This window comes from Stegostoma tigrinum, chromosome 6 (genome assembly GCF_030684315.1).
Source record: "Stegostoma tigrinum isolate sSteTig4 chromosome 6, sSteTig4.hap1, whole genome shotgun sequence".
Lineage (NCBI taxonomy): Eukaryota > Metazoa > Chordata > Chondrichthyes > Orectolobiformes > Stegostomatidae > Stegostoma > Stegostoma tigrinum.
This window is the reverse complement of record NC_081359.1, coordinates 50699427-50718850: the sequence shown is the minus strand read 5'-3', so window position 1 is coordinate 50718850 and position 19424 is coordinate 50699427. Positions and strand designations below refer to the sequence as shown.

At 38.0% G+C, this 19424-nt stretch overlaps 1 protein-coding gene across 1 annotated transcript in view; it reads left to right on the top strand.

The window, feature by feature from the left end:
* Positions 1–18850, top strand: part of LOC132209767 (beta-1,4-galactosyltransferase 3-like) — a 45954-nt gene extending 27104 nt beyond the window's left edge. Inside the window, exons 3-6 of the mRNA XM_059646559.1 lie at positions 6982–7172; positions 11563–11685; positions 12215–12319; positions 14849–18850. Coding sequence (XP_059502542.1) covers positions 6982–7172; positions 11563–11685; positions 12215–12319; positions 14849–15002 — 573 coding nt within the window. The 3' untranslated portion in view covers positions 15003–18850. The remainder of the gene's footprint in view (positions 1–6981; positions 7173–11562; positions 11686–12214; positions 12320–14848) is intronic.
* The last annotated feature ends 574 nt before the right edge of the window (positions 18851–19424 follow it).

Sequence of the window (19424 nt, the reverse complement as noted above, 5' to 3'; positions counted from 1 at the left end):
AATCCACCTGTATCTTACTGTGATCCAAGACCTTCCTCATTGTTAACAACTTGGCCAATTTTCTTTTCATTCCACAGGCTTACATCAACTGCTCTGGCAAACATTTTCTTCTCTAGCATTCAAATATACCAACATCACAAAGAGTAAGGGCCCAGTGTTGATCCCTGTAGTTCAACCACAGTAGAGCCTCCAGTCTCTCAAACAACCTTCTTCTACCACTCGCTATGCTAAAACATGTGGTGCTGTGGTTGTTAGCACTAAAATGCCCTCCATGCCATCTCAAACACCTGTCAGGCATAATACCCTAGAATGAGTCCTGTGCTGTAATTTTGCAGGATGGCATTTCATGCTGCTCTCCTGCTGTGCTCTCCTGTACTCCTCAATGAACCAAGGTTGATTCCTGGCTCGATAATAAGTGATGGATATGTCAGGTATGAGTTACAGTTTAGAGTTGAATGAGCTTCTGGTAATGGCCGTGGATATCCATAACTGCTAGACTTGTTTTTACTTTTGGCTAATCCAAGAGCAGAATAGATTTGTAAAGGATGGTGCAGACCTAATGAATGCAACTGAATTTTTTGAGACGACTGAGGTAGTGAAGTTGGAGTATTTGTGAATGCTATTTGTGTGGATTTTCAAAAGGCATTTGATAAAATATTGCAAGGACTGTTGGTTCAAGGCTTGAAGTGCAAGGAATTCAAAGAAAACTGTTGATTTGGTTATAAAATAGGCTCAGCAGAAGACCGTACGGAAAATGGAGCCATTCTAATCGAACAGCTATGACTAATGGTTGTCCTGTAATGATGTGTTGGACCTTCAAACTTTCGTTGTTTGTTAGCAGCTTAGATAGGACAGAAAGTCATTGCCACGTTGTCAGATGTCACAAATATCAGACAAGATGGAAACAAAATTACAAAATGTGTTGGTAGATTAAGTGAATGCCAAAGTTTTGGCAAATGTCTTTCATTGTAGGCAAATGACGTTTTTTTGCATTGGACCTTTTAAAAGGATAGAACAGGATTACTTTTTAATTGGTGGAAAAACTAAAAATATTGGAAATTCAAAGAGTCTTTGGTCATTAAAATAACATGAAGAGATAAAGAAGAAAATCAAAAAGGTCAAAGTGATGGTGAACTTTATGGCTTGAACTATAACGCCAGAAGTTTCACATGCCACGGTGACCATCAGAACCTCCCAAGTACTATGGACACTTCGAAGTTTGAATTCCAATTTTTTTTTTAAGAGCACAGCTACAGACAAATGACAGCTGGTGTAAAATTCAGTGCTTATGGCAAAGTGCTATATGAAACCCATCCAATGTTGCACATTTACTGCCAGAGAAGATTCAAACGGAGGCGTGACCAGATGAGCTAGTGAGGGGCTGACTATCAACCAATGCACACACCCCCACCCCGGCACCAAAAAAAACCCTGCTGACGTTTTGCGTCTCGCCTCTTCTAAGCATATGCCAAAAAAGGGTTAATTGACTGTGATAGTAGGAACTGCAGATGCTGGAGAATCTGAAATAACAAGGTGTAGAGCTAGATGGACACAGGCCAAGCAGCATCAGAAGTGCAGGAAAGCTGACGTTTGGGCCTAGACCCTTCTTCAGAAATGAAGGATCTAGGCCCAAAATGTCAGCTTCCCTGCACCTCTGATGCTGCTTGGCCTGCTGTGTTCATCCAGCTCTACACCTTGTCATTCATAATTGACTATGACCCTGGACTAGGTGTACTCGCAGGAGAAGGTACTCATGGGTACCAGCTTGAGTAAGAGTGCTAGTGTGCTACAAGTCAATGGACTGCCACCAATAAACCCTGTTTTACAGGTTAAAAATATTTGAGTGCAAGAACCAGCTAACAATCCAGTCAAAATGAAATTGTACACTCTCTGCAGCCAATCAGTTACAGTCAAAAGGAAACAGCAGAAGGGTTTTGACAAACCTGGGAAAGCCATGAATCATGAAATTGATTGTTATCAACAACCCACTGTCTACTTTTCTTAAACCATCCAATTAGTAATCCGTATCTTTCACCATTTTATGGCTTTACTATTACTTCCTAATGCATATGTTTTGCATTATTAATTGTTTCTATGTTCAGTAACAAATTGTTATGACTCTAGAAAGCTCCAGTAAATTGGCTCCTTTTCAAAGTTAAACAAATTTGGTCTGGAGAAGGATAGGATCTCAAGGGTAGGGTCCTCCTTAAACTAACCTTGTTGTGTGACAATACTTCATCTTTGAGATGTGTGCTATCCTGTTTCTTGCTGGGGATTTCGCCCAGTGGTTTCAAGATGTTTCCTCCCAGCAGGCAGTTTGTAAATAGCTTTGGGTTTCTTCCCGAGTGTGTGTTCAGTGTAAGACACAGTATCAGGAGTGTGTGGGTCCAGGCTCTCAGATGCTAAGGATTTTTTTTACTTTCAGTTGTTTGTTTTTATTAGTCAGCCACTGGAATGGATGACTAGAGTTCCCTCAGCTGTTAGATTGAAGACTTAGAGAATTTTCCACCAAGAAATCAAGGGGCAGATTGTTTCTTTCTACTGGACTGCAGAGAGACAAGATGTAAAAATAATAACTGTTTTGTTGCATTGCATTTTGTCAAAGGTGTGTGTTAATGGGATGCTGCCTATATTGAAACAGTTGATGATTCGCAATTAAATAATACATTCGCTGTTAAGTTTGTTGATAGAGTAAAGAAAAATCTGATTTTTTTTTGTTTTAATTGCATTGTAGGAATTATGTCTTTTGGTTAAAGCTTTGTGGTAAACTAATCAAATCCTATCTGGAATACAATGCCTTATTCTTGCTTTAAAATTGAATAAAAGGCTATCCCCATAAAATATTTTGGGGGATGCTGGTCTGGTCTCTAACAGTTGCATCCTACCAAAAGGGTAGGTGAATAAAGAAGGGGAGCCAATCATCCTACTTCACTCAGATTTTTGAGGTATCCAGCTGGAGCCATGTTACCTTGGTGTATCTCAGTCGGAGTTTGAGTGTTTCAGATATACAACGTCCTGGTTAGACCAAATCAAAGGTATAGAAGGCAATTCTGACCATCCTACTTTGAGATGGACATGTGATTTTTGAAATGTAAATTGACCAAAATCTTCTCCAGAAGAAAACACTGAAATAAACTGGGATTATATTCCTTGAGTTTTAGATTAAATGTTTTAATGAAGTATACCAGCTATTAAAGGAAACAGAAGGGGAGCATGGGGAGCAACTGTTTTCTTGTTGCGGAGTCCAAGACGAGGGAATAGAAACCAAATATTAATGGTGGCTTGGAATTCTTCTAGCGAATAATAGCTGATGTCAGATGAAATTGTAAAAATAGATGGATTTTTGATATGATGCAAGGGCAGCTAATGTGGCTGGATGACAGATCGGTCTGTACCTACTCCGAATTACAAACCAGTTTGCACAGCAACATGTTATGCACTTGTTGCTACGTTCTGGCATACTCCTTCCCAGAGTAGGTAGTGCAGATTGACCAGAATGGTACCAGAGTTGAAAGGACTAAACATAACTTTTATCATGTCATGTTTTTTATTGCCCCTATGCTTACTGACTTATGTAGACTCCAAGTCGAGCAATGTCCTGATTTTAAATTGCTTACCTTTTTATTTTCAAGTTGCTCTATGGTCTTGTCTGTCTTCACCTCTTTGTAATCTTGTTCAGCTCCATGATAACAGATTGCAGCATTAAGTTATAAATGCTCCATTTTTAGCAGTTATCCCTTTGTTTTCTTAGGCCCCATATTCTGGAATTCTTTCGGTCAACCCCTTTAACTTTGTATCTTGTGTTCCACTATTAAATCAATTTTTAAAAAATTAACTGTTTGAAACTTTTGATAATCTGACCTAATAATTCATCATGTGCCTTCGTATCATGGTTTGTTTTACAATGCTTCTGTGAAGTGCCTCGACACTTCATTGACACTATACAAATGTAAGTTGGAGACTTGGTAAGAAGAAGTCATGTTAAGGCTATAACCTTGGTTCACATCCAGCCACCAGAGATCCATTACTGTTAGATACCTCACTGATTTCCTTTTTGTCATTTATTTTTATTCTTTTATCAATTTTGATTGTGACCTGAAAATGACTGGAGGACTTTGGGGCAGCTTGTGTTAAGAGGTAGGGAGGGGGGGGGAAAAACAAGTGAGCATTGTGTGTAAACAAGATAACATTAATGAGGCCAAAATCTGGGAACTGGTTCCAACAAGTGGAAGAGACCCTATATTGAAGAACATAGCAGTTGTGGAATGTTAATTGAGGCCTTGGGAAGAATCAGTCGTTCTATCGGAGCAGAATCAAAATTGAAGCCTTTATAACCTGTTTTATGAGAAATGGTTCTTGGTTGCTGTAGAGTCAACATGAAAAGTTGAAAACCCCCTGTCTAATCTGCTACGTCAGCGTCTGGAAGTTCAGAGTAGAAAGCACATTTAGAAGTATTGCTACCTTTACCTGGGTGAACTTGAGAAGGTGATCCTGGTCAATATTTCCAAAAAGCAAGAGTCCACGTTTCATACCTGTGAAACAACACATCCTGAAAGCTATTTAAGTAATCTGACCAGTTTTATTTTCTTTTATTTACTCCTTTAATTGTTTGTATCTGACTTTTCTTTGGGGCAAAAAAGAATGTTTCTGGTTAAAAGTATTGACGCTAATCAGCTTTTGCGTTGTATAATTTTCTCTCTTCTACAGTTAGTGTATTTAATAAATTGTTCAGTATTTTGTTTGACTGACATACAAAACCAATGACTGTCTGTACATTAATTGCAAAGTCTCAGATTGGTTCATCAGAGCGTAGAATCCCTACAGTGTGGAAACAGGCCCTTCGGTCCAACAAGTCCACACTGACCCTCGGAGCATCCCACCCAAACCCACCCCCCTATAATCCACCTAATCTACACATCCCTGAGTACCATGGACAACTTGGCATAGCCACTCCACCTAGCCAGCGCATCTTTGGACTGTGGTAGGAAACTGGAACACCCAGAGGAAACCCACACAGAGATGAGGAGAATGTGCAAACTCCACGCAGACAGTTGCCTGAGCTTGGAATTGAACCCAGGTCCCTGGCATTATAAAGCATCAGTGCTAACCACTGAGCCATGATGCTGCTCTGGTTATTCAAAAGTCTGGTAGGAACCAGTGACTAGGTACCTCTGGTTTAATTTTGTTGTGTTATGAATATAGACTGATTTTGTTTTTGCTGTCTGCCTCACTGTCCTAATGCTATCTTGTAAGGCTCTTTCAACCTGTTGTGCTTGTGTCAGTTCTTATAATCTACGTGCAGACTGGCAAATCTTATCTTATTTTTAAAATAAAATAAGGTTTTATTTCTTTGTGCATGGCTTCCCAATTAATTTGTATGCGGCAATATTTAGTTGTTTGAACTCCATGATAGCAATGGCTAGCTTAGATCTCTGACAGAGTAAAGTACCTGATTTTTTTTTTCGAAATGTAGCCTTTTTGAGGCCCACCTCCTGCAGCAGTGGAAATGTTAAGCCTAATCTGCATGTAAAGAAGACGTGAAATCTGCTCATGCTCTCTGTTCCACAGCCTCCACTTTCACACTTTCTACCTCTGTACTCTTACTGGTCTGCCTGCTCTCCAAAGTGTACTTTCATGGCTACCCCAGCTGGTATGAGAATTGAACCCAGGCTGTTGGTGTTACTATGCCATCCAGCTAATTGAGATAACCAACTCCCAGTGGTCAATAGAGTTCCCTTATCAAACCTCTTAAGTTTTGAACACCAATGGCCTTTCCTGGAGATTGCTGCAAGAGAAAAACAATCTCTCCTTCTGTGATTTCTCCACAACTGAAGTTGTTCACCCTTCGCCTTGGGTAAACCAACCCTGTAACTCAGTGCTCTGACACGGGAGGTGACTGGGAGGACTGTGCAGCAAGTCAGCAGCATTGTATCAGACTAGGAAGTTGGACCGGTGTGATAAGGCCAGCAGCAGCGGACATAAAAGCCAGGGATGGAGAACTGCTTCAACCTATTTCTACCTGTCTCAGTCAAACTGTGATGTCACAGGAAAGAAGGTAGGTGATTGATGGGTATTTCCTTCATGTCTCTTCTGTCTAAGAGATTAAAATCAGAATACATTATTGAGCTAAGTGCAGTTAGGAAATTAAGCTTTTAAAATATTTAGCCTCCATATCAATTAATTACAAATAGAAAAGAGGTGGCTGAGCAGGTGATATGTTGAAGTTATAGTATCTGGGAGTTGGTGGACATTGCAATCATATCTGCAGCAAACAGGAAGTTACTGACACATTGTGTTACTGGACAGTCACACATGGATGAATTGCATAAAGTTTGGTTCTTGGTCACAGAAAAGACGGTGATAATGCGAGTGAGGCAGGTAACATAATCAATTTTTCAATAACAGAAGAAGGCTTGATCCCAAGAATTCAAGACTGGAGAGATTTACATTTACTTTGAACTTTAAGAAACCCTAAGCTCTGACATCTTTTCAGTCTGCTCCACAATTGCTTTCAACCCTGATAAAAGCAACAGAATTCGTGTTTTGCCTTGTATTTCACATGCTGCATTAAATCTTTTGATTTTTGTGATAATGATCCATTTTCAAACTGAACACAAAGTTGCATTTTTACTTTTGAATCAACAATGCGAGGGTATAATCAGTAGCTTACTTATTTTAAATTCACATTGTCAATCAGCAAAGTGCTGCTTTCAATCTTTGTAAAGGTGGTCATAATGACAGATTGTCACCATAAAGTGATATGATGTCATTTTTAGTAACTGGGAAATATATGAATTTTGATTTAATGAAATTTGCATTTCAGTTAACTTGCTGCATTTTACCCAATCAAAGACGGAATTGAGTTCTGTCTATTCTAAATTGTGTATACCAGTATTTTTATAGTTCTTTCTGTGAATCAAACTACTTCAAAATTTTTGATATTATAAATTTAAGCATAATATCAAATTACTCCTCTATCAGACTGGAAATCGAACCTTTAACAGAGCAAAGTTACTTAATGTTGGAGTGAGAGAAGCATTAAAGGATGAAGACTGGGACTGTCTGTTTCTACATGATGTTGATCTTATTCCGGAGAATGATCATAATCTGTACATCTGCAATGAGGAATACCCCAAGCATGTGTCCAGTGCTATGAATAAATTTGAGTACAGGTACTGAAAAATTGCAAGATTAGCTATGGTAATGGTTTTGTTTGCATGTTCTGTTGTATTTAACATTGCCTTCTTAAATTGAATGTTACTTTTATGTTTTCTATTTTCAATATTGTGCCAATGACTTTAAAGATTTACCAAGTTAAGTTTTTATACTTTGTTAAATACTCATTTGCTAGATTATATTGACATCATTCATTAATAATTATAATTATTGACAAATTACATCATAGTATCTGTACAGTGTGAAAACAGGCCCTTTGGCTTAACAAATCCACACCAAAGAGCATCCCACCCAGACCCATCCCTCGCCACATCCAACCTTGTCCCTGAACACTCTGGGCAATTTGGCATGACCAATCTACCTAGACTCCATCTGTAGGAGGAAATCAGAGCATCTGGTGGAAATGCACGCAGACACAGATACAGGAAACAATATGCAAACTCATAGACGGTTGCCAGAGGATGGAATAGATCCTGGGCCGCTGGCACAGAGATGCAGCAATGCCAACCACGGAGCTATCATGCTGCCCAGGAAGAATGATTTTACCTTCTTTGGGTAATTAGTAAATGGTGTGAGTATTGATAGCTCACCACTACCTCCTGCAGGGCAACAAGCATTTATTGGCAATAAATGCTGGCTTAGCCAGCGGTGCCTACATCCAACGAACAAAACTTTCTTCAAATCCCTAGTTTGCCTTTAGGTCTCCTACTAAAATTTGAAAGTCACACTCAGAGATCCAGTTACTTGAGTACAAATACTCGGCATCCTTTTACTCTCTCTCTTTCTTTAATTTCATTATTGTCAAATAATCAGCGCAATAGCCTGTAGACAGATTCTTTTACTAATATTGTTGCAAATGCATAACAAGCCTTGAAAGACAAGCATTGAAAAACATGCATAATTCTCTAACACAACTGCATTGATAGCTTCCGCTCACTGTACAATACGATAAATTAGCTTATTGAAGAACAATTGGTGAAATAAAAAGTGAGCTTTGCAAATATAAACTTCCTAGGAAATCATGTAGATGTATTTAGGCTCCTTACCTCATTAGGTGCTAGTAATAAATGTAAGAAGTGATGCTGAGGATCAAGAGGTGCTCTCAAATCTATAAAATCATATGCTATATCAACTTCAACTTCAAAAGATGCATTCTCATTTGGAAGTTGCAACTGGATCTGATTTTTTTTCAAATCATCTTAAGCACACTGATTATTCTCAGCACCAAAATGCCTGCCAGTGCATACATAGTCAAGGCCAGTGAGGTCAACTGGCCATGACAAGCTTCAGAATGCACCTGCACTGCTGACTCCCTCCTGGGGTTGAGGAGGCTGGTGTTGACAAAGCAGGGTTCTTCTACCAAGCTGTCTGCAGAATTTTATCACCAATGGTTGCTGTTCCTTTACCATGCTTGTCACACTACTGCCACTTCACCGTTCCCTCTCCAGCTGCCATGACATCGGAGTAGACTTCCCAGAGCCAGGAAGCCATAATGACATAATCCTATTTGTACTGCTCTTATAAAAACTAACTTGCTCTTCACCAGGAGGAGGTTGTTATCCTTGCTTGTTAACTTATCTCTACATCAGCCATAACCCCCTCCTCCATTTCCTTCCACCCCCCCCCCCCCCCCCCAACCCTGAATAATTGACGGGCCTGTAGTTAGTAGAAATATCCTTGCACACTTGATTCCTTAGCCACAGCTCATCCTCTTGGACCTCCCCACATCCAGGAAGATCTGGAGCGCTGGTATGTCCTTTTAGTATCTTTACTGATCTTACCAAAGAGTACCTTTCAGTATCTTGCAGCAACCTGCAATGCAAACTACCTGGACTATATAAATCAACCTATATCTATTAAAATTAGTGCATGTAACAAAAATGTGTTGCTGTGGCCCATCATGGCTGTGTATGATGTTCCAAGGCCCTTGCAAAATGGCCAAGAAATGAATTTAAAGTTTACTGTACAATTGCTCATTCAATCCACAAGCTGTTTTCTCTTCGTGTGACTACTGATATGGTGAGTCTGATGTCAATCTTGGATAAATTGAATGAGATTGAGACAATTTCTGTGCATTTGGAGAGACCGGGACTGATTAGGGATAGTCAGCATGGCATTGTGTATGGGGAATTGTGTCTCAACTTGATTGTGTTTTTGAAGTGTGACTGAGAAGGTAGACGGCAGAGCGATAGACATTATCTACATGGCATTTAGTAAAGCCATCAACTGGATAATAGGATTAGATCATGAGATCCAGGGAGAGCTACCCAATTGGATACAAAATTGGCTTGACGGTAGGAGACGGAGGGTAGGGGGTGAGGTGGAAGGCTTTTTTGGACTGGAGGCCTGTGACAAACTTTGTTCCAAATGCTGAATCTACTGTCGTTCCTCACTTATATAAAATTATTCAGGTGAGAATTTAGGAAGCATTGTAAGTTAGCTTGAGAATGACCCCAAAATTGGTGGTATAGTGGATAGTGAAGAATGTTAGAGATAACAAGTTGTACAACTGGATGAACACAGCAGGCCGAGCAGGAAGGCTGACTTTTCAGGCCAGGACGCACCTTCAGAACATTTCTGAAGAAGGGTCTAGACGTGAAACGTCAGCCTTCCTGCTCCTCTGATGGTGCTTGGCCCGCTGTGTTCATCCAGCTGTACACTTTGTTATCTCAGATTCTCGAGCATCTGCAGTTCCTACTTTTCAGTGAAGAAAGTTAACTAAGATTACAAAAAGGTCTTGATCAATTGGTCTAATGGGCCAAGGAGTGGAAAATGAGTTTAATTTGCATAAAAGCAAGGTGTTGCTCTTTGGTAAGATCAGCAAAGGCAGAACTTAAATAGTTAAAGGGCCTTGGTGAGTGTAAGGCAGAGAAATCTTGTGGTTCAGGTACTCAGTTCTTTGAAATTTTTTATGTCATAGGTAGACAGGTTGGTAAAAGAGGTGTCTGGCAAACTAACCTTCATTGCTCAGACCATTTGAGTATAGGAGTTGAGTCGTCATGTTGTGGCTGTACTGGATGTAGGTGAGGCCACTTTTGGAGTACTGTGAATTATTCTGGTCACCCTTCAATAGAAAGGATATTGAATTGGAAAGGGTGTGAAAGCTATTTAAAAGGATGTTTAGTGGCACTAGAGGACTTAAGTTATAAGGAGAGATTGGATAGAATGTACTTTTTTCACTGGACCACAAGTTGAGAGGTGACATTTAGAGGTTTGTAAAATCATGAGCATAGGTAAGGTGAATAGCAAAGGTTTTTCTCCTAATTAGGAGAGCTTAAAACTAGAGGACATAATTATAAAGTGAGAAGAAAAAGATTTTCCTCAGAGGGTGAGTTTGTATGTGGAATGGACTGCTGGAAGAAGTAATAGATGCAGGTACAGTTACAACATTTAAAAGACATTTGGACAGATATGTGATTAGGAAAAGTTTAGAGGGATATGGGCCAAATGCAGGCAAATGGGACTAGTTTAGTATGTGAAACTTGGTTGGCATAAATATGTTGGACCAAAGGGTCTGTATACGTGCTGTATGACTTTGTTCGGTTCTGAATGGGACATGGGAGGGGTGGGGAAAGTGAGAGTAAATGCTCAATGGGCAGACACTATCCCAACCTCCAGAACACTGGCTTGAGCTAGACATACATTCGTCCTTCTTCTTCTTTAAATGTCTATATGTGGAAAGAATTAGGAGAGGGCAAAGATTTGGATGCAAGACAACCCACTTCTCACTCCACTTGGGTACAAATTTAAGTAAGACCAGCTTAGAATGTGGATGTCCAAAGACATGAAGCAAGGTGCACTAAATCTTTCCTAACACTTTCTCACTGGCTTCCCCAAAGAAAACTTAGAATCCTACACAAGATGTTTGGATAATTATGCTGTAGCCAATTGTGTGTCGAGTTAGTGATTCCTATTGTCACTTACTGAATCTGTATCAACTCCCCACTTCCATTTTCAATTGGTATTAAGTGTGTAATGCATCTCTTTAAATGGCTACTGACGTCAACAGTAACACATTGAGCAGTTGTAACATTATGGTGTAATTGCAAATTAATTCAATGTGAAATTACTAAATCACTCTTCAGTTTTTAGATATACAGTGTATTTATGAACAGATTGTTCCATTTTGATCAATTTGGGATATTCAAAGCTTTCTCTGTATTACTGAAACAATAAACACAATTTTCAAAAAAACACATTTCTGCTGACGCTGAAAATCAAACAAAAACACAAGTGGCTGGAGAAACTCTGGAGTGGCAGCATCTGTAGAGAGAAATTGGAGTCAATATTATGGGTCTAGTGACCCTTATTCCTAATTTTCAACTTAGCTGGTGTTTAAATCGTACCCAAGTTGATGCAGTTTTTAACTTTTTTTTTAAATTCTAGATTACCATACAAGATGTATTTTGGTGGTGTTTCGGCCTTGACCCCTGATCAGTACTTGAGGATTAATGGCTTCCCAAACACATACTGGGGTTGGGGTGGAGAAGATGATGACATCTCAGCTCGGTAGGACTTGTTCGTTATGCTCATTCGTAATTGTTAAACTCATGAACTTTTTGTGAAGTCTGAATTTCAATTGTTGTAACTATTAGAATGTGAATTTGGATTTAGGATGAATGAAGTAGTTATACAAAACCCCAGATCTATCTATAGACTGATGCACAAGCAGCGTAACTACTTATTGCTTGATTTTATGGACCAGATTATGTTGCCCTTTCTGCCCTAATATCTTTTTCCTTTGGAAATGTCTGGCATATGGGTTTTCAACAGAGCTGTTATTGGCATTGCTGTATCTTTGGTAGTTAAATCCTCAATCTGAAGATCAATATCTTCATATCAACAACTGAGATGTGTGGAATTTAATGGGAACAGTGAATTAAACTTGATGCTAGTGACGTTTTTCATTTCCTGGACAACTGTGAAAAGCAAAATCATGGTCCACCTGGTCTAAAGACTTAAAATAATCAATAGTTATGTAGATGAGACCTTGAGAGCTTGTATTAATGATTTTTATTTTTTTTCAAATTTTATTTAGGATTTATTTAGCAGGAATGAAGATAATTCGAACTCCCCTCTCCCTTGGACATTACAAAATGATATCTCACAGCTTGGATGTGGGTAACGAGAAAAATGAGAAAAGGTACTTGCAGAGTGATGTTAATTTATGAGCCAATAATAACGCTTGGGTTAAAGAAAGCAAACTGGAGATTTAGATCATCAATGACTAGTGTTTAAGATATTAAGTGAGGTAAAATTTTATTTTTTTTTGACAAATGAAGTCAGTCAGTATTTATTAAATTTTCTGACTATTTCGGTGGACGCTTGATGGATGGGACAAGTACTTGATGAATGAGTATGAACATAGAAACATAAAGTACAGGGAAGGAGTAGGCCATTCAGCCCTTTGAGCCTGCTCCACTATTCGTGGCTGGTCATCCAAAGTGGTTTTCTGTTCTGCCTTCCTCCCCGTAGAAATACAGAATATAGGTGCAGGAGTAACTAGCGTTGAGATAGGTGAAGGGGGATGGTGAAGAGAAGCAAGAACAAGTATAAGTATTTTAAAAGTTAGTTAATGTTGTTAGAGATCTTTACACTGGGCATTATGCTATAGTGCATTTTGCACTGAGTTAGACGTAATAATTTGCTCTAGTCATATGAGCAGAGAGGCAAAGAAAATTATGCTCCCATTTATCTTATCTTTCCTTTCACATTGACGCTCAACTGTCTTTACAGTTTTCAACCCTCTTGTCTCTCTTATTTAAAGCTTCTTGGGAAGCATTTTAGGGAAACCTATTAAAGAGGAGTGTTCAGCAGTACAAGCACCTTGTTTCCAGAGCTTTCTTACCACATTTGGGAGAGGCCAGAGTCTGCTCCAAATCTAGTATTCACTTGGGCCCAGTTGTCACATTAATTACAGCTCAGATCAGAAAGAGGGCAATGACACTCTAACTTTCCCCAACTGAAGACGACGATTTTATACCTTTTGCCTTCAATAATTACTTGCAATATTGCATGTAATTGTTAGCCATGTCCCCCAAACTATACATCCAATTCAGTGAAAACATAATCAATGATGGATAACACTATGGAGAGCCCTCAGTCCTCCAAAAATCTCATCATATTTACCAGATACCTCCATCTGTCTTTGGGGAATCTTACAATGCACCTGACAGTTTCTCATGTTAATTGCCAATAACCTAAATACTTGCTCATCACTGAAGACTCTTGCAAATTCTTTACTAGCTTTAATACAGAAGATTAGGATTGATATTAATTTCTACCAATTGATGTATAGTCTTAAATCAATTTTAACATAAAGTGACTACAATTCTGTGACACAGCTGACAGATTGGGAACAAACCCTCTCGCAGCCTGAGAGATCAAACAAACAGTCCGTCTGATTTGCAGTTGCAGTTATAATCCCCTTGATTCTCGTTGAGTTTTAAACCAAAGTTTAATTCTTGAATGAATCTTTTGCTGTTTCTGTTCTAAACACTTTTCATTCCTTTTGTTTTAATGGAAAGCATCTATTCAAATTCCACTGAGGTGAAATTCAGTCACTTTTAAAACTTTACTAAGTCATTAAGCAAGCTTGTTTAGGTTCCAGAAATAACTAGGAAGACATAACCACATCATCACTGTGTATTTTGTAATCTGCCTCAGTCACTCCTTTATCTCTTCATAACCTCTTACTCTGTGAGGCTGTCTGTTTACATCATTTGTTGCTCCATCTTATCCTCCATGAGGCGGCCGCTTTTTATTTTCTCTCATTGGCTGCTCATAAATATTCAACTAAATCTCTGTGTGAAGGCTTGTGGGTTGCATCTCACTACTAATATGGGCATGTGTAATATGCCATGATAGTTACCCAAAGATCCAGATTATTGTGGGATCATACTTTTCCTTCAACCTTTTTCTAAATTAATACTTAGAATGGTAGCTAAACTAGGCCTTTCAAAAATGCCCCTTACTAAAATGTTTGTGTTATAGAAATACTTGTTGACAGAAACTCCAGTAAATTCACTCCAGTAAACGTTTCTTCTCACCAAGATCATTTTATGACTCCCATGGGACCTTTTTGTTACCCTATCCAGTAACTCTGTGGAGGCCAGAAGTCTGGCTGTGCGCATTTGTTATATGTAGCTGCCAACCACTTTTTGGCCATTTTATATCAGCTAAAGAGGCCCAGGTGGCCATCTTGTCAACTTCTGTCATGGGCTGCTACGACAGAAAGCAAATAGACTTTTTAGGTCTCTGGCTGGATTTAGTGGGTACTTCTGTTGGCCTTTCAAAATAAAGGAGCAAGTCAGTTTTAGAATCTTAAAATGCAGCTGTTTTCAAAAACTAAACTAGATCTGTTGCACATTAGAAAAGGAGCTAGGATTGAGTTTTAAAGGGATTATGCACCAACCAACTAGCTTCCTGGTTAATAAAAGACCTGCTTGTATGTTCTGTTATTAACTTTGGGGTTAATGACACAGCATCATTAAGAGGTATCGTTAACAGAAATCTGGATAGAGTTTGCATTTCCCTTTAACCATTTGTAAGTACAGAGTGACCAGTGCAAAGGCAAATGCCTAATTTAAAGACTTATTTTAGAGGGAACATTTTGTTTTTGTCTCCAATTAATGTATACCATTCAGTAAGTCTAGAATGTAATTGCTTACAGATTTGACATGGTAGTAAAAGTAGCCCGGTCATGGCGACTTGATGGGATGAATTCCGTAGACTACAACTTGCTTCATAAGGAAGAGCTTCCTTTGTACACCAACATCACTGTGGACTTTGGAAACAGTGCAAAAGAACAGCCAAACGTCAATTAACAAATGCTTGTCCCTTAAAAGTCACTAATACAATTCAAGATGTCTAAGGGAAAATGGTAGTGCTTATTGGGTATAAATAAAATCCAGAGAAATCTACCGATTAAGAAACCCATCAAAATTCAATGATATGATGCACTTGCTGCTGTCTTCTCATGTTCAACAGATTTTCCCAAATTATGACTTTAAGAAATTTTGGCCTTCAGTGCTTTCGGACAATGTGGGTGAAGAACCTCCTGTTTCATTTCACTTAGTATTTTGTAAATATTAATGCCTATTCATGAAACTTGAAATGTTTGATTGTGGTATTTGGAATGAGGCCTTTCAAATAGGTTATTTGTGTTGGGAAAAAAATGGCAAATATTGGCAATGTGCATGGTCAACTTGACAATTAAATAGTGCCTGTGTTGCATTTAGTAAATCAAAATGAAGAACTAAAGGCAGTTAATAAATCCTAATAAATCCATGCAGAAAATTCAAGCTGTTAATGGTCCTGTTTATTTTTCTAATTACATATATTAAGAGAATTGTATCAGGACTACATTTCAGCTCATTTTATTGCAATCTAATGAAAACACTTTTTCACTAGTATTATATTTTTATCGCACTAATAATACAAGGCATACTTGTTCAGTTTACCAGATTTGCTGAAACATGTATTCTTAACAGCATATATAATATAATTGTACTATGGAGGCATTTATTGCTAGTTAACTTGTTACAAATTTGTTCTATGGATGTTTCATTCTATCTTTTCTGAAAAGATGCCTGGGACTGCATTGGTAGCTCTGACACAGTTACTTGCATATGTCATTATCAATTTAATATTAAATATATCTATCTATGCTTCTGTATCAGTTTGAGCATGTGTTTTGTAGTTTCTACGATTTGCTTTTTTAAGAGCTTTCAAATCGAACTTTATGCATCAAATAACAGTTTTGTGCTTGAATATTGCTAGTTACTACTTTGATTTTCGTGTTGAGCTCGTCAAGGAGTTAATACTTGTAGACTCAGGTCAGTGTTGCCTACCCAAGATTCTGTGCTTTGTTTCCCATCCTCATGTCTTATTTTCTGTTGTTGTTTTCATTATTTGCATGTTTCTTGTCAATAACTGAGTTGCTGTCTACTTGGCCTCTTAAAGGATGGACCAATATAATTCAATGACAGTAGTTTTTCTGATCTCTGCTCTGCTGTCTGCTTGTGAAGCCTGAATTTCAACTAGCAAAATCGTTGAGCTCATGTTCTGTAATGAGCTGATCACAAACCGAAATACACTTTTGTTCATACCTTATTATGCACAGACTAATTACATAATACCTGACTCTGGTATTTCAGTCAGTTTTGCCTTCTTAAAGCACTTATTCTTCCGCAGAGAATAAGTGTCTTAAAGCCACTATCTGTGTATAAACTTCCCAAGACTTCCAGGTGCTGTGGAAGTAGCAAACAATTGAAATGATTGACTGACTACTTAAAATCACAGGCATTTCACACCCACAAAGGGCCTAAAGCCCTTTCTGTTAATTGAGATTTGAAACGTACAATGACATAGCACAAGGAAGCCGTTCAGCCCACTGTATAGGTGTACCATCTGGAAGAATGAATGATTCGTTTAACTTCACTGATCTTTCCCCAAAACCTTGCAAGTTCCTTCCTTTAAGTATTAAATCTAATTCGCTTTTGCATCTGATTTCAGCAATGCATTTTATTTCTTGCTTACTGAAGGTAAATCTCATTTCCCTGTCTTAAGCCTGTCTTATCTGGTCATTGACTTCCATTTCTCTTCATTCATTTGATTTAAAAGCTTTAATTTTGCATATCTTATAAATTTCCCCTCAATTTTCTATGCTGTATGCAAAAGAATTCCATTGTTTGTAGTGTCCCTTCAGATAATCAACTTCAATGGTATTGTTAAGCTCCGCACTCTTGCAAGGTCTTGATGTTCTTTCCAAAGTGTGGTCATTTGTCTTTTTGATAATACTTCACCTGAGCACACAATACATGCTCACTAAATGTAAGGAATACCCAGAGATCTAATATTTTTTGAGCTTGGGTGATGGTGAATATAGTCACTAGATACAAATTTCATCACCCATCTCATTTCCTACCTTTGGTAAGTGTTTGATGCATTGATTAGTCAACAACTCCATTACCAAACAGTTTCTATAAATTGGGCTGTAACATGGTTGGACATTATACTGCAGCTATAAATAGGAGCAGGAGTTGACCATTTGGCCTTTTGCAAGATTTGATTCATACAGTAAGTTTTTGGCTGATGTAATTGTTAGCCTTAATTTCACCCTTCTGGCTGTCCCCACAACTCCCGACCCCAAAAAATCTATCTCAGCTTTTGAATTTATTTGAAGACCTAGCTTCCACAAATCTGTGAAGCAAATCAGTGGTGGAATGCTTTTCAAACTATAGGTCCAAAGTCACTTGATCTTCCCAAGCATGTCATGCTTACTGTGTGCCATGTTTCAAATAAAATGAACGTACTGGAAAATCAAATTTGAAATTGAGATTTTGGACTTTTTTTTTCAGGTGCTAACTGGCCTGTGCATTTTTTTTGTATGTATATACAAAAGGGAAACTACACCTTTTCTAGATTAACAGTTTTCATTTTGGTTTAACAATTTTAGATTTTCCTGTGGAAACTTGGAAATCTTTAGATAAAGGTAGTCATGTCTTTGTTTAAAGCTGGAGTTGCTTAGCAAATGCTGCCCACACTTGCACATTTTATGACCGGTACATAATTTTCAAGTAGCTGAAAATTATTCAATTTTAATGCTAAAATTTGATATTCTTTAGATTGTGCAATACATAACTTTATCTCACTTACCCTCTGTTAGATCACTTTAGGAGACATCACTTTTGAAAAGACATATTAATGTCAACAAGTCTCATACTGTTACATTTTACAAACTGGGGAAGTGCTGTAAAATTCAGATGTTGATTTCATTGTGATAAGAGCAGTAGTCCATTTTATTAGATGCATGTTATGAAAACCACCTCCTATCAATCCGAACACTTACCTCATGCCATTGTAAACTATGCTTATACCATGAATACTGCTGTTCAGCAGTTTCAGAATTTGCAATTCCTATCCTTCTGATTATCATTACTTGGTATTCTCCTTCTAAATGTGTTTTTTGTGTGTATATGAGAGCAAGTTGAGTTGTTTCCAAATTCTTATCATATTGAATGCAAGTTTGATCAATAGTTTCTCAATTTTCTGCAATGTATGTAAGAATTATCTGTACATAATTTTTGGTATTTTCCTGATTCAGTAAAGACATGTACACAGTTTTGTGAAATCGCTTATTGAACTAGTTATTTATTGAAATGTAAAGAAGGGGAGTAATGAAATTATGGCAACAATTAATGTCTACAGTACTTGAGTAAATGCTGTATGCAAAGCTGTAAATACAACCTGTTTTCATGTTTTATTTTACTAACTTGATACATTTAATGCAATATAAGTGTTGGTTTTAAACAATCTTAATTGTAGATGCACGGAATGGACAGTGTTAATGACTAATAACTGCTAGCTCTCACAACAAAGTCTGCTTATATTTAACCTTCAGCAACCCAGACATGTTTTTTTTATGTTCGTGCTGAAGTACAGGTTCCTGAATACTTGAAGTAAATGTGCTTCTGATGTTTGGAAACCTTTTATTTTGAACTTTGTTACCTTGCCTTTTACATTGTGGAATTTTTTTTAGCAGGTTTTTCAAAAAAAAAGTTGAACTTGACAATCTAAGACTATTCCACATGTTTCTCTTGCAACTGTTGTGGTTTCTACTTCCTACCAAACCCGTTACTCATCCGTAAGTGCATTCAGCTGCTGTGTATGTTTCTGGGCTCTTACATATAAAAATAAAATTTTCAAAGCATTTTGCAACTCTTGGTTGTTCCGATTGTACTTTGAATCAGAATGAAACATGCAGTGATCAAGTTTGCATATTAGTGACGTGAATGGCTGGAATCCCACAGGGGGAGCAACTGTACATCATTTTATACAATATCTAATACTATACAACATCTGACTATTTTGCAACTTGGTGATATGAGCACCCCATCTGTATTCACTTTTTCATTTCTTGACTTCCTGTATCATTTCCCAGGCTAAATATGTTTGCAGTACATTCCCAGGAGTAAAAATCAACACGAGCTGCAACCTCTGGTGTCCCTTGTTCATATCACTGAAGAAGCTCTTGTAGTGGCTAACAACACTGTATACCCTCAAATTATCTAAGCAACACTGCTTTGAAGTAGAACAAGCTAAGTGATGTCTCTTAGCTGTCACTGCACCTCTGGAGCTTTCCAAACAGAGAAAATAAAATCATTTTGACTTGATCTGACATTTGAACAATCTCCCATCTCACTTTGAACATTAGCTGAGTTTCAGAATTAACAGTATGGTGATAA